Source organism: Lepidochelys kempii, chromosome 3, assembly GCF_965140265.1.
Source record: "Lepidochelys kempii isolate rLepKem1 chromosome 3, rLepKem1.hap2, whole genome shotgun sequence".
Lineage (NCBI taxonomy): Eukaryota > Metazoa > Chordata > Testudines > Cheloniidae > Lepidochelys > Lepidochelys kempii.
Genome location: NC_133258.1, coordinates 88,847,392 through 88,863,733, shown reverse-complemented (window position 1 = coordinate 88,863,733; position 16,342 = coordinate 88,847,392). Strand labels below are relative to the sequence as shown.

Below are 16,342 nucleotides of genomic sequence, written 5' to 3'. Positions count from 1 at the left end.
CTCCATGGCTCATTGATGGGCAGCTGCTTCTTCTCCTCCCTCTGCCTCTCAGTTTCCAGGGCCCGCTGGTATATGTCTTCCTGATGCTGCCTTTCTCCCTCCCTTTTCTTGGCTCTCATATCTGCTTGTCACTTTTGGTGATCACCTTCTTTGTTGCTCTGTTCTCTCCAGCTTGGCCAGTTCTAGCTTCGTATCTGCTTCACTGGTGCTCGTGTATAAATATGCTTTACTATTTCTATTTCCCATACCTGAAAAAAGCAAACAAAACAACAAATGTAGGCTTTCTAGGATTGTTCCCAGCCACCACACTTAAGACTCACTTAAAATTGTTATACCAGTGCTGAAAGTTTAAATCTTATTTAAAGTAGCAAGCTGTATATAAATCCTGGTTAGACTATGACATTCAGGGGTGCAATCCAGACCAGTGAGGGGCTGTGTCACTAGCCCTGAAACCATGGGGGTTTACCCTGCAACCTTGGGTGCGTCACAGTGTTTTGCTGCTATAGCTCTCACCTGGACTGCTCACAAACCAAACAGCATGCAGGTCACACCCTGAGTGTCTGTGTATAGCTACAGATTGCCAGCCACATATCAGCACACTCTGGCTTCCACCAGCCTTGGTTACCACTTGCAGAGTGACCCCAACACACTCCCAGTCTTGGATTTCCCCCCAAAATCTGAGTTCTCCACTGTCCAGCCCTCCCCTGGACAGCCCAGATATGTTAGGTCCATTGCCCCTTTTAGGGATCAAGATCCAACAGTCTGCTGCCTTAAATGACATTACCCAAACAATCACAATACTGGATTCCTTTTAATTAAAGATTAAAATAAGTGTATTTAACTACAAAGAGATAGGTTTTAAGTGAGTACAAGTATAAGACATTAAAGTTAGAAATGTTTGCAAGAGAAATAAAATGCTTTCTAAACATAAACTAGACTGGGTTCAAGGTGAAATTCTTACCACAGATTCCCAACAACATTTCTGACCAAGTTTCAGGTCAGTATCTGCTTTGAAAGTCCATAGACTGTTTCTTTTGTCATCTTAGCTGAAGGAGAGAGAGATGGATAGGGAGAGAATGTGGGGCATTTTTGCCCCTCACTTTTACAGTTCAGTCGCCCTTTGAAATGCATTTTTCTGAGGGTTTCCCCTAGATAAAATTTTCCTGATGTGAGATTGGAGTGAAGGAGTCTGGTGGTGAAAGAGGTTCCATGCTGTTTGCTAAGATGCAGATCTGTTTGTTCCTGCCCCACTTCCTTTCCAAAGAATAGCCACTTGATAAGTGATTGCCCATCAGATTTGATGACACCTAGCTACTAGGCATCAGCTTGGCCTTAGTCTTTGAAAAACAGCTTTACTCACTTCCCAGACTTGTCTGGTAAACACACTTCAGTCATAATTTCAGTTTACATATAATGTTACTACACAAATTTTATCATGATATTATTGACCAGTGATTTATTAGTTTTCAAATTATACCTTTCAGAGAACTATCCACAATGATTCCAAGATCTCTTGCTTGAGTGGTAACCGCTAATTTAGACACCATTTTATATGTATAACTGGGATTATGTTTTCCAGTGTGCATTACTTTGCATTTATCAACACTGAATTTCATCTGCCATTTTGTTGTCCAGTCACTCAGTTTTGTGAAGTCTTTGTAACTCCTCATAGTCTGCTTGGGACTTAACTAGTTTGAGTAGTTTTGTATCATATGCAAATTTTGCCACCTCACTGTTTACTCCTTTTCCCAGATCATTTATAAATGTTAAACAGTACTGCTCCCAGTACAGACCCCTGGGGGACACCATTATTTGCCACTATTCTGAAAACTGACCATTTATTCCTACCCTTTGTTTCCTATCTTTTATTGATCCATGATAGGAACTTCCTTCTTATCCCATGACAGTTTACTTTGCTTAAGAGCCTCTGGTGAGGAAGCTTATCAAAAGCTTTCTGAAAATCTAAGCACACTATGTCCACTTGATCCTCCTTGTCCACATCTTGCAGGGGCACCATTTCAGATTTTGGGGGTGGGGGAGGGCATCTTTAACCATGATTCCAGTGCTATTTAGGCACCTGAAAACTCTAGATTTTTTGCAAATAATAACTTAGCAATTAGCTGACAGGAGCACTGTATCTAATTCCTATATAAAGAAGAGAATTAAATAAATAGTACACCCACTCAGCTTTAATACTAACATGTTTGCACATCTTGTGTCAAGTCACTTAAGGGACACTGGTTAGATTTAAAATTTTAATGTATATTCTTACTTTGTTACTAACTCCTGACTACAACAATAGAAACAATTGTAGACAAATCTAGATTACTTTCTATCACTTTTCTGCAGTTCACCAGCTTGGAATAGATCATTTAATTTTGGAAACATCCTACTAGGGCAAGGCACTGTGAGTTTATACTGCACCTGTCTGGGGCTTTAGGGGTGTTACCTCCCTACAAATAATAGACTAGAAACTAACCTTAAGCAGGAGTTAAATTGACACTTTCAAGTCACTTCCACAGTATTGCCAACCCCAAATGTTCAAATATTATGAATCAGACTCACCAAAAATCATGAGATTGGCTTTAAAATCATTATATTATGTAAAAATAATAGCGCTGGTGTTCTTTTATCAGCCTTCTGCTTTCTGAGCCTTTAGGGTGGACTGGGGTCACATTTTGAAGCTTTCTCCACAGCCACAAGGGCTAGAAACTTCATTTTTCTTTAAGAATAAAGGCTGAAATAATCACATCTCCACTTGACTCACGGAGCTGGGACTTTAAGGAGAACAATAATCATCATGAGACTCAAGACAAAATCATGAGAGTTGGCAACAATGCTTTTACTTCTATTTAAAGACTAGTTACTTTCCAGAAGGCTCTTAAACAACACAACACTACAGCGACTGAGTTGCAATTCTGACAGGAGAATATTTAAAACCAAACACCAAGAAAATTCCACATTTTGAAGTTGAGAAAAAAATTAAGATTTTGAGGTATATCAGGGCCACTGCAAGCAGGAAAGGAAAATAAACAGGCACAGGAGCTCTGGGCAGCTCTTCCTCTTGAAAGAAAGTTGGAGGGTCTTCTAGTCCTTAATTCAGAAAAAACTTTTATTGCCATCCGCGCCTCCACTCCTAAATATTAATATGTGCTTAATAACTATACACTTCATACTTAAATATCTGAGCCATCTTATCCAGGGCTACACATTTTATACACATTGGCTCAGGGACTACATTTTCTGGCTTATTCTGAACAGTGCTGAGCACACAGATGATGCCCCGTGAATAATACAAATCATGGCAATAATCGTTGACTTTGTGGATGCAATTTCTGTTCTTTGTTCTGGAATTGGCCTACATACAGATGAAAACCTAAGAATTTGAGTCATAAACACATCTGAGACATATAAGACACTGTCTCTTTCCTTTCTTTTCTCAAACTCAGAACAAAAAATGACAAAAGAAAATGGTTTTCAGTTAAAATGTAAAATTGCACAGCAGCCATTGCGCTAGCATGGGGCAGAACCTGCCACCCCTTGGGGGTTAAGTGATCTCCTCTCATCTTACATTAATTCTCCATCCTTCCTGATCTCTGTGCTGCTTTTCATGCTGTCAGCAATGACATCCACCCCAACTGCCTTGGACTGATTGCTGGACTCTCAGAGAACTGACTGCCTTGTTTTTGCTCCCATTTATCAGAGTCCTTTTTTTTTTTTTTTTTTTTGGCAGCATGCAGCAGAGAGAAAGGCTTATCTGCTGGATAGGGAGGTAGCCATGAAAGACCTGGGTTCTATTCACCCCATAGACTTCCTATATGACTTAAGGACAGAGTTTCAAACCTTTTAGGCACCCAAAGATGCAGCTGGGCATCTAATGGGGTTTACAAAGTACCTAACCTTCTAGGCACTTTTGGAAATCCCACTAGGTACCCTAAATACCTTTGAAAATCTGGCCCCTTAGTCTCTCTATACCTCAGTGACCCACCAGTACAATGGGGATAACAGCGCTGCCCTTCTTCACTCATGGGCTGTGAGGAGAAACAGGTTAGACCTTGTGAGGTGCTCAGATACTATGGTGATGGAGCCACATAAGTACCAGAGGCAGAGTGGTAACTTCTCTGTACCACTGTTAGCTCTTCCCTGGCTTTTGGCCCCTTAATTAAATCACCAGCCCTTTCTTATCTTAATCGCTCTACCTCTATTTATAAACAAAATACTGACTCCCTGCCAGAGGGGCACATCTCCCCTGCAGAACTTACATTTCACACTATGGGCATATCTACACTGGCAGAGTTACAGCACCATGAGTTACAGCGCCGCTCAGAGAGCGCTAAAGGGAAACCGCTGTTGTGTGTTCACGCTGTCAGCTGCCTGCACAATAGTGTGTTTACATGTGCAGCACTTGCAGCGGTATTCGGAGTGTTGCACTCTGGGGAGCTATCCCACAGAGCATCTCTTCCTCTTCTGCCGCTAAGAGTTGTGGGAAGACAGAGCGGGTCGCGGGGCATCCTGGGTCTTGTCCCAGTACCCCGTGATGCATTTCTTTGCATCCCAGCAAACCCTGTGCTTCCGTCCACATTTGGCTCGATCTTTCAATGGTTTGTGTACTGCGTGCTCTGCCTCTTCGGGCAGCAGGAATGGATTCTGAACTGTTGACCAGTATGCTGCTTGCTCTGACTAACACTTCAAGAGTGACAGTGGAGTTATTCTTTAAACTACAAAGGCAAGAGGAGTGTGACATTGATCTTGCCATGCATAGTAGCTATGACACGAGATTGCTTGTGGCTTTCATGGAGGTGCTGACCATAGTGGAATGCTGCTTTTGGGCTCAGGAAACAAGCACTGAGTAGTGGGATCACATTGTGATGCACATCTGGGATGACGAGCAGTGGCTGCAGAATTTTTGGATGAGGAAAGCCACATTCATGCGACTGTGTGATGAGCTCGCCCCAGCCCTGTGGTGCAAGGACATGAGAATGAGAGCTGCCCTGCCATTGGACAAGTGCATGGCGATTGCACTGTGGGAGCTGGGTACTCCAGACTGCTACCAATAGGTCGCTAACCAGTTTGGAGTGGGAAAGTTGACAACTGGACTTGTGTTGATGGAAGTGTTAAGGGCCATTAATTGCATCCTGGTCTGAAAGACTGTGACTCTGGGCAATGTGCATGACATTGTGGATGGCTTTGCACAAATGGGCTTCCCTACCTGCAGAGGGGGAATAGATGGCACACACATTCCAATTCTGGCACCAGACCACCTAGCCACTGAATATGTTAATCGCAAGGGGCATTTCTGTATGGTTCTCCATGTGCTTGTGAATCACCATTGGTGTTTCACAGACATTAATGCAGGCTGGTCCAGAAAGGTGCATGATGCATGTACCTTTCAGAACACTGGCCAGTTCAGGAAGCTGCAAGCAGGGACTTTCTTCCCGGACCAGAAGATCACTGTAGAGGAAGTCAAAATGCCCACTGCGATCCTGGGACACCTGTCTAACCCTTAATGCTGTGGCTGATGAAGCCATACATGAGGCAACTTTACAGAAGCAAGGAGCAGTTCAACAATAGGCTGAGCAAGTGCAGAATGACAGTCGAGTGTGCTTTTGGCTATTTAAAGGCCCGCTGGTGCTGCCTCTATGGGAAGCTGGACATGGCCGATGACAATATTCCTATGCTGTATGCTCCATAATATTTGTGAAGGGAAGGGTGAAAGCTTCATTCAGGGCTGGACCACTGAGGCTCAGCACCTGGAGCTTGAGTTTGAACAGCCAGGGACCAGGGCTATTAGAGGGGCACAACGTGGGGCCATAAGGATCAGGGATGCCTTGAGGCAGCAATTTGAAGCTGAAAACAACTAATATTTGTCGCGATACTTGGGAGTGCAGTGCTTGTAATGATAGAAGGTGATTGTGATTGGTTCAGACGATGCAATATGAAGGTTTAACATAATTGACTGTTGCTTTGCAGGGCTCTGTTTGTTTTCAATTAATAGAATAAAGATTGCTTTCAAACCAACACAATTCTTTTATTTAAAAACAACAACTGGAGGAGAGACTCAAACAAACAAAAAAAAACCCATTAGCAGTGAAGGTGATGGGAGAAGGGAAGGTCCCAGAAGGAGGTGGGGGTCTCAGGACAGCTAAAGATTTGTGTACGTACAGGGACCATATCCAACCTTCTCCTTTTGGAGTACAATGCAGCAGGTACTGTACTTCAGTGGGGCCAAACTGCAGAGGGATGGGTGTTGAGGGTAGTGGGATTCTGCAGCGTCGGACTGTGATGGGCAGGAGTGAAATGCAGCGGGTATAGACTGGAGCCAGGAGGTTGATAAGAGTGTGTTGGCGGTGTCTCGGGAGAGCATGGGAAAGAGTTTTGTGACATTGGCTGCAGGGGAGGGCGGGCGTGGAGCTGCTCAATTTGAAGAAATAGTATTGCTTGGTGCTCCATAACATTTAAAAGCCGCTCCATGGCTTCATTCTGGCGCACGGCATTCTCCTTTTGGTCCCTCTTCTCGTTGTCCCACCACTCCTTCAATTCCTGTTTCTCACGTAGTGCATCATGCAGAAAGTCCTCCTTAGTTCTTGGCCGCTTTCTAATTCTGCACAGCTGTTCAGCAGCCGATAACAGAGAGAGAGGCTGGACTCCCAAGGTCATCTCTGTGATGTTTAAATGCAACATTTTACATAAGCAGTATTGTTTGCAACACAGAGAACACTGATTCAGTGATTTAAAACACAACCAATACTCACACACCTGTCACTAACTGGCTGATCCCAAGCAATCACACATGAGCCATAAGACCCCCAAAATGGTGAGTAGCTGCAGGGGCAGGGTAAATCACTTTTCCTGTACACTGGGCATGTGGCTCTTGGGGAGACCCAGCACTGTAGGGGCGGCCTGATAATCATTCCTGTCCCCACACTTTCCAGAGGATGTGATCATTATGGAAGATATCTCGCTGCTGAGTGTGAGCAGGAATCAAGGGAGGGTCTTCTCCAAGCCTGCAGCTTCTGCCCTGGCCCCATGTGGCTCACCTGAGTGCAGCAATGATGGCACAGTGGCATGGGAAACAGGTTGCAGAGTAACAGCCGTGTTAGTCTGTATTCGCAAAAAGAAAAGGAGGACTTGGGGCACCTTAGAGACTAACCAATTTATTTGAGCATGAGCTTTCGTGAGCTACAGCTCACTTCCGCTCAAATAAATTGGTTAGTCTCTAAGGTGCCACAAGTACTCCTTTTCTTTTGGCATGGGAAAGTTACTGTTAATGGGGAAAGAAACAAAGCAGCTCTGCCAAAGAACCTATGGCAGCGGATTGCCCAGTATCTCAATTAGTGTTTCCTGGAGATCTCTGAGGCAGATTCCTGTGAAGTGTGGGAGTCAATCAACAGCCTGTTCTGCCGCTCAGACTAGGCATGCGGTGGGAGACAAGCCTACTTTCTGCAACCCTCCTACCCTCAACAACTCGCTTCAGTGATTCCAAAAATCAAACCCACTTACCAGGGGCTTCCTCTCCTGTTTGTGCTTTGCCAAGCTCTGACTGCTGTGACTGGCTAGCCTCCTCCAGGGTAGAAAAGAGCTCCCGGATGCATGCATCTCTGACCTCCGAGTCTTTCCCCTGCCCCTCCCCATCCTCGTCCAAGATGTCCTCCTCCTGGCTTGGTCCACTCTTGACTGGCATGCAAGCCACCGAAGTATCCACAGTAGCTTTGCAGTGGAGGTGGGGTTGCTGCCGAGTATCAGGTCCAGCTCTTTGTAGAAACAGCAGCTCATGGGCGCAGCACCGGAGTGACGGTTTGCCTCCCATGCCTTGTGGTAGGTGTTCTGCAGCTCCTTCACTTTGGCCCTGCGCTGCGGTGTGTCCCAGTCATAGCCCCTTTCTATCATGCATCGTGACATCTGTCCATAGGTAACATAATTCCTATGGCTGGAGCACAGCTCGGACTGGGCAGCCTCCTCTCCCCAAATGCTGATGGGGTCCAGCAGCTTGGCATTGCTCCAAGTGGGGGATCGTTTGGTGCATGGAGCAGACATGGCCACCTGGAAAGATGCGCTGAGACGATTGCATGCATCACCAAGCACACAGGAAGGGGACTTTCAAATTTCCAAAGGAATGTACTGGCTGGGGATGATGGTTGGTCACCTGAGGGCAGAGCAGTAGAGGTTCAAATTGATGACCAGAGAGGTGAGAACAGGCATTGTGGGACACTCCCGGAGGCCAATCACAGCGCTGTAATCGACCACAGTGTCTACACTGGCACCATAGTTTTGTATCCCCGGTGCAGGAAGCTCTATGCCGTCCTTTGGAGTGTGTGTTTGTTTTTTTACAGTGCTGCAACTGTGCAGTTTCTGCGCACTAACAGACTTGGCAGTGTGTACGCTTTGGGAGTTACAGCACAGAAAGCTGCTTTACTGGGCGGAAACTTGCCAGTGTAGTAGACAGGGCCTAATGCTGTGCTGTAGTTAAGAGCTCCACCTGGGAGCTTGCATACCTCCTGTATGAAACTCAAGGGGGCTTTTGCCCCCCACTCCTTAAATGGCACCCTTGTTGTTGACCTCCTCAAAGAATTCTAGTAGATGGGAAATCATGCCTCACCATTTACAAAAAACATGTTGGCTCTTCCCCAACACATCATGTTCATCTCTGTGTCTGATAATTCTGTTTACAATAGTTTCAGTCAATTTGCCCAGAACTGAAGTTAGGCTTACAGACCTGTAAGTGTAAGGATTGCCTTTGGAACCTTTTTTAAAAATTGGTGTCATATTAGCTATCCTCCCGTCATTTGGTACAGAAGCTGATTTAAATGATAAATTACAACCCACAGTTATGCACAGTAGTTCTGTAATTTCACATTGGAGTTCCTTCAGAACTCTTGGGTGAATACCATCTGGTCCTGGTGACTTTTTACTATTTATGATAATAATAATAAATATGAGGATTGATTGCCCTTGTAGCTTTTATCTGACCTAGCATCACTGCACGTATCCTTTACCATGGTATTTAAGGATCAAGTACCATTTATACTTCATTATTAATCTGGCAGTTATATAATTAAATATAATATCTCAGCTGTGGAGTCAGAATGTAATTATATAAGAAAATGCAAATGAACAGAAGACAGGAGGAACAAACCCAGTCACTAATGTAAACTTTCCAAGACAAAATGGTGACTAGAAGGGAACTTCATATTGTGCCAAATATACTGGGTATGTACTTGAGAAATACCCAGATTTGAGGACCAACTGACAGTTCTGACCTACAGCCAGTAATTTGAGCCAGGGCACCTCAAACAGTATATCTAGATAATATTGTAACAAATCTAGTGGATGCTGTAACAAAAATCATTCTACAACATGTCTCTTGTGGACTCTAATATTGATTTTACTTTCTTTATATGTACACTCAGTTGGTCAGAGAGATTTAATAAATAGCTCACAGGATCCAATAAATTAGCAGCCAAGTTAGTTTCTATGCCTTTTGGCACAAAAGGGAATTCTTTATGTAAAAAAAAAAGGGGGGGGGGGGCGGGGAACCAAAATCTGTTTGCAACTCACAATGAATTTAATTGTTTGCCAATATTTGACAGTGGAAGAATGACCTGGAAAAAGTTAAATATATAAACATGGATTCCTATTGTTCTGTGTCTCTAAACAAACATTAGGAGGCATTTGTTACACTGAGTATTGTGGTGTTGCTTTAAAATCATCCTATAGCTCTATTTTTATCAACCAGTTACCAAGAAAAATATTCTGAGGATGAGCCTCAATTTCTTGTTTTGTTTGAAGATAGCAGAGATGGGAGCTACACATGCTTCCAGACGAGGATTTGGTTGCTTCGTATTCAGGACTGAATCCTCAGAGTGGATCAGGAAAAAATATTCCAGTTTACTGTTATTAAACATTAAATGTCAAAATCTATCTTGACTAATGCCCTATTTGAGACTATTCAAGTTAATTGGCTTAAATGGGGTGAAAATCAGGACAGAATTTGGCCTTAAAATTTAGGACTTTTCATGTGAAAGAAACACTCACGTGTGTCAGTGTTTGCACCTGTGGCACGGCCGGCTCCCTTCTGTCTCTTCTCAGGGGTTGGAGTGTGCCAATAGCTAACCAGCAGAGAGAGTGCAAGGTCTCTGTAGGCCTCGAGTAGAGTGTTTAGGTTGCCCGTGGCTGGTGGAGTCGAGGATCTGAGCCCTAGCAGGCACAGATAAAGCTTCCTAATGCTAAAGGCAGTTGGTAACTAGGTACCTCATAGCCTTGGTTTTTAAAATACAGTTTCCCCCAGGGAAATTGACAAAACAATAACCCACTTGGTTATCTGTATACATCTTACTCTTGGGAATGGGGGGAGAGTGTTTGGTAACAAGTCGATAAGGGAAAACGTCTCCCCGATGGCAGTTGATAATTTAAACAGTTTGATTTTCTTAATCTGCAAAATGCGATCACACATCATCAAGTGTATGATTTCTGGAGCAGGGCCAACTTAAGCACAAGGCTCACATGGAATTACATGAGCATGTCAGAAAGGGACCTCCATGCACAACCCACCACCTGGTCCAATAAAAGGCTCACCCACCAGGTCTCTCATTTTCTGTCAGTTTTAGTCACCATTTGTAATGGGAATAAAATTACAGCATCAGTCATTCTGTGTGGAACAGAGGTAAATGTGAAAAGTATGTATGAGCCCAGGTACTGCTGGTACAGAGCCTGACAGGGGCCATCCTACACCTTTGCCATTCAGGGGCTATTGGGACTGGGATGATTGCAGCACAGACTAGGGCTGCTGCAAACAGTGCCCCTATTCTAATGGTCACTGTGGAGTGCAGGTTTACCTCAGCTATGCCGTCTCATGCACAATCTGCCTCTTCCCCACCCTGGAATTCCTGTGTTCCCTGCAGAAACAACCCAGAGATTTCCTGCAACGTGGCGACGTTCTAAGGCTTTGCTAGCACAAAGTGTTATTCAGCACAATGAGGAATCTGGTCTGAGGTGCTTCTTTGGCCCAAATACCATATAGTGCCTAGATATTATGGTGATGGCTGTTTTATAAATGCAGATAAACTGGGAGAACAGCTTTTCTGTTTCCACTGGGGTTGCTATTTGACTAGATGATAGCAGTGTTGCGGTAGCTGTGCTGGTACCAGGATATGAGAGACACAAGGCGGGTGAAGTGCATGTGTGTATATATATATATTTCTTTTATTGGATATTGTTATGAAATTGATCCAATAAAAGATTACCTACCTGCCTTGTCTCTCTAGTATAATAGTTATTTATCCTGAAAGGCTGGTACAATTCAACAATGTAACATGATTCTTTGGCTAGTGCATTTAATTTTTAAACCAAAGAATGAGGAAGGAATTAAAATCTATGACTTTTACTGTAACAAACAAATATTTTTCCTTTTGTAAAGTGCCAAACCTAGTTCAAGAACTTCAGGCGCAGTAAGGGGATTTCTAAAGCCCTGACATATAGCTATGTAAGCTTGCATGTTGAAAGCAGCAGCAGGTGTGCTCCCAGGTGGGGGCACTGGAGGAACACTGGAAATCCTACTCACATACTTGTGAGAAGAAAAACCAAAGCAAATGAGGAAGCAAATAAAAATATTCAGGGAGGCCACGTCTCAGGCTGTGAAAACAACAGGCTGGCCAGATTGGTTACTCATTACCAAGAGCTAGAATGTGAAGAGAGGTTCACTGCTGATCACAGAGCAGGCACTCAGATGGGACAAGAAAAAGAATGATCAGAAGCAGTACAACTTGGGAAGAGTCAACACTAAGATTTTCTAATGATTCCTAATTATTTTTACATTTTTTTTTCTTCTGGCAGGACAAAAAGATCAATGATTTTCTGTTGCACCCAGATTTTGGCCCAAAGACTTTCTCTTTTTGTTTTCTTGATCAGATGAGGAAGCAAACAATTCCTTCCCATGCACTATTGCACTTTAATGCTCAGGTATCACTCCTGAGTCTGAAGCTGCCTGCAAGGAGCTCTCGTTGGGGCTCTGGAGAGAGAAGTTTCCAGCTTCAGCAAAATTTATTTAATCTTGTACCAAAGGAGGAAAAATATCTTGCAAAGAACTAAAATGATAATGCAAAAGGATGTATAAAGGTATTGCCACTGGGAAAACAAGAGAGAAATAAGGAGGAGAGAAGAAACCACAAAGAAACAGAGGAGCAGCATGGGGAACTTTTGCCGGAAATACTGCCCTTGGATGCAGCGGTGTGCCCCATGGCTCTTCCAAGAGAGTGATGGAGGACAGGGAGAGAGCTATAAGACAGGGACGGGCCAAGATAACCAGGGCTGGGTGGGAGATGACTACCAGACAGACAATACTTCTCAGATAACAACAAAGAAAGTTGTGAGAGCTGGCACTGGAATTCCTTTGCCTCCACCATGTGAGCAGAAGCCCAAGAACCACTACAAGTTTGTGGCACTGTTTGATTATCAGGGCCGCACTAAGGAGGACCTGAGCTTCCGAGCCGGGGATAAACTCGAGGTGCTAGATGCATCTCCTGACGGTTGGTGGTATGCTAGCCTCCTCCTGGACAGTGGATCAACGTGGCCTGGACAGAAGCTCTGTGGCTACATCCCTGCCAACTATGTAGCTCCTGATCAGAGCATCGAGGCTGAACCGTAAGTAACACAGATCTAAGTAACACACATGCTACTCTGAAACACATCTAATGCTCAATCTTTGTTCCCCTTGTTTTAGCACAAGGACCAGATTGCCATATCCTTTGTCACACTGAATAGTACCTTGCTCCACATGTAGTCTCAGTGGTGCAAGGCACTATTTAACGTGAGTAAGGAGATCACAGTCTGGCCCCAAATAAATAAAATAAGGCAAAGTATCCAGATGTTTGTTTCAGTCTAAATTACTTCCCTTCCCCACATGCCCTAATCACCTCCTTACAAAGTATGTGGGAGTACTGGGAGGTCACAGATGGTATAGGTTATTATTATGATTATTATTTATATAGCAGTAAAAGTATACTAGGTGCTTACCAAAGAGTAAGACGACAAGGTCTGCCCCCAAAGAACTTGCAGTTTAAATAATTACAAGCTCACTACATTATTTAAAAGGCCAGGATGCTGTAAACATACCCTAAGGTTTTGTTACTAATGATGGATGAATTTCGAAGGTATCTGTGGTTGTTTCTACTTCATCCTAGACACAGTGCATGGTGCTGTGTAAACAAATCGCTGCCCTGTAGAGCTCAAAATCTGGCTTAAACTATGGTCCCTAAAAGGAAGAATGAGTGGCTGTGGTAGCAAAGTAACACACTTTTGCTGTCTAACATGGTTTAGCTATCTAGAGTTGCTGTACCAGCTTTATATCAGCTGAAGATTCATTCATGTTGGGAGAATACTCAAGTGACCAGTTAGGACAGGTGTAGCCTACCCTGGAGACCTTAGTATCCAGGATTTGGCCCACTGTTGCTATTCACATAGTCAATCAGACAGCGCTTCCTTCATTCATGACAGGATTCAGAGTAGCAGCCGTGTTAGTCTGTATCCTCAAAAAGAAAAGGAGGACTTGTGACACCTTAGAGACTAACAAATTTATTTGAGCATAAGCTTCATGAGTTACAGCTCACTTCATCGGATGCATTCAGTGGAAAATACAGTGGGGAGATTTATATACACAGACAACATGAAACAATGGGTGTTACCATACACACTGTAAGGAGAGTGATCAGGTAAGGTGAGCTATTACCAGCAGGAGAGCGGGGGTGGGGGGGGACCTTTTGTAGTGATAATCAAGGTGGGCCATTTCCAGCAGTTGACAAGAATGTCTGAGGAACAGCGGGGGTGTGGGGGGGGGGGGGGAAATAAACATGGAGAAATAGTTTTACTTTGTGTAATGACCCATCCACTCCCAGTCTTTATTCAAGCCTAAGTTAATTGTATCCAGTTTGGAAATTAATTCCAATTCAGCAGTCTCTCATTGGAGTCTGTTTTTGAAGTTTTTTTGTTGAAGAATTGCCACTTTTAGGTCTGTAATCGAGTGACCAGGGAGATTGAAGTGTTCTCTGACTGGTTTTTGAATGTTATAATTCTTGACGTCTGATTTGTGTCCATTTATCCTTTTACGTAGAGACTGTCCAGTCTGACCAATGTACATGGCAGAGGGGCATTGCTGGCACATGATGGCATATATCACATTGGTGGATGTGCAGGTGAAGGAGCCTCTGATAGTGTGGCTGATGTGATTAGGCCCTATGATGGTGTCCCCTGAATAGATATGTGGACACAGTTGGCAACGGGCTTTGTTGCAAGGATAGGTTCCTGGGTTAGTGGTTCTGTTGTGTGGTGTGTGGTTGCTGGTGAGTATTTGCTTCAGGTTGGGCAGCTGTCTGTAAGCAAGGACTAGCCTGTCTCCCAAGATCTGTGAGGGTGATGGGTCATCCTTCAGGATAGGTTGTAGATCCTTGATGATGCATTGGAGAGGTTTTAGTTGGGGGGCTGAAGGTGATGACTAGTGGCGTTCTGTTATTTTCTTTGTTGGGCCTGTCCTGTAGTAGGTAACTTCTGGGGTACTCTTCTGGCCCTGTCAATCTGTTTCTTCACTTCAGCAGGTGGGTATTGTAGTTGTAAGAATGCTTGATAGAGATCTTGTAGGTGTTTCTCTGTCTGAGGGGTTGGAGCAAATGTGGCTGTATCGTAGAGCTTGGCTATAGACGATGGATCGTGTAGTGTGGTCTGGGTGAAAGCTGGAGGCATGTAGATAGGAATGTGACCATCGCTTATTAGCACCGCTGTGTCCAAGAAGTGGATCTCTTGTGTGGACTAGTCCAGGTTGAGGTTGATGGTGGGATGGAAATTGTTGAAATCATGGTGGAATTCCTCAAGGGCTTCTTTTCCATGGATCCAGATGATGAAGATGTCATCAATGTAGCGCAAGTAGAGTAGGGGCATTGGGGGACGAAAGCTGAGAAAGCATTGTTCTAAGTCAGCCATAAAAATGTCGGCATATTGTGGTGCCATGTAGGTACCCATAGCAGTGCTGCTGATTTGAAGGTAATCTGATGAGGTTCAATAAGGATAAGTACAGGGTCCTGCACTTAGGACGGAAGAACCCAATGCACAGCTACAGACTAGGGACCGAATGGCTAGGCAGCAGTTCTGCGGAAAAGGACCTAGGGGTGACAGTGGACGAGAAGCTGGATATGAGTCAGCAGTGTGCCCTTGTTGCCAAGAAGGCCAATGGCATTTTGGGATGTATAAGTAGGGGCATAGCGAGCAGATTGAGGGACGTGATTGTCCCCCTCTATTCGACATTGGTGAGGCCTCATCTGGAGTACTGTGTCCAGTTTTGGGCCCCACACTACAAGAAGGATGTGGATAAATTGGAGAGAGTCCAGCGAAGGGCAACAAAAATGATTAGGGGTCTGGAACACATGAGTTATGAGGAGAGGCTGAGGGAACTGGGATTGTTTAGCCTGCAGAAGAGAAGAATGAGGGGGGATTTGATAGCTGCTTTCAACTACCTGAGAGGTGGTTCCAGAGAGGATGGTTCTAGACTATTCTCAGTGGTGGAAGAGGACAGGACAAGGAGTAATGGTCTCAAGTTGCAGTGGGGGAGGTTTAGGTTGGATATTAGGAAAAACTTTTTCACTAGGAGGGTGGTGAAACACTGGAATGCGTTACCTAGGGAGGTGGTAGAATCTCCTTCCTTAGAAGTTTTTAAGGTCAGGCTTGACAAAGCCCTGGCTGGGATGATTTAATTGGGGATGGGTCCTGCTTTTGAGCAGGGGGTTGGACTAGATGACCTCCTGAGGTCCCTTCCAACCCTGATATTCTATGATTCTATGATTCTAAGGTATACATTGTCCCCAAATGTGAAGTAGTTATGGGTGAGGACATCCACAGTGGCTAGGATGGTATTTTCAGGAACATCAACAATGGATTGTAGTTTCCTCAGAAAGTCAGTTGTGTCTCAGAAATAGCTGGGAGTGCTGGTAGTGTAGGGCCTGAGGAGGGAGTCTACATAGCCAGACAATCCTGCTGTCAGGGTACCAATGCCTGAGATGATGAAGTGTCCAGGATTTCCAGGTTTATGGATCTTGAAAAACAGATAGAATACCCCTGGTCGGGGTTCCAGGGGTGTGTCTGTGCGGATTTGTTTTTGTGCTTTTTCAGGGAGTTTCTTGAGCAAATGCTGTAGTTTCTTTTGGTAACTCTCAGTGGGATCAGAGGGTAATGGCTTGTAGAAAGTGGTGTTGGAGAGCTGCCTAGACTGGGAGTGGATGGGTCATTACACAAAGTAAAACTATTTCCCCATGTTTATTCCCTGCCTCCCACCCGCTGTTCCTCAGACGTTCTTGTCAACTGCTGG

The 16,342-nt window shown here is 44.3% G+C and overlaps 1 protein-coding gene across 1 annotated transcript in view; it reads left to right on the top strand.

The window, feature by feature from the left end:
• Positions 1-11,678: 11,678 nt before the first annotated feature.
• Positions 11,679-16,342, top strand: part of FRK (fyn related Src family tyrosine kinase) — a 79,064-nt gene continuing 74,400 nt past the window's right edge. The window contains exon 1 of the mRNA XM_073337107.1: positions 11,679-12,636. Coding sequence (XP_073193208.1) covers positions 12,182-12,636 — 455 coding nt within the window. The 5' untranslated portion in view covers positions 11,679-12,181. The remainder of the gene's footprint in view (positions 12,637-16,342) is intronic.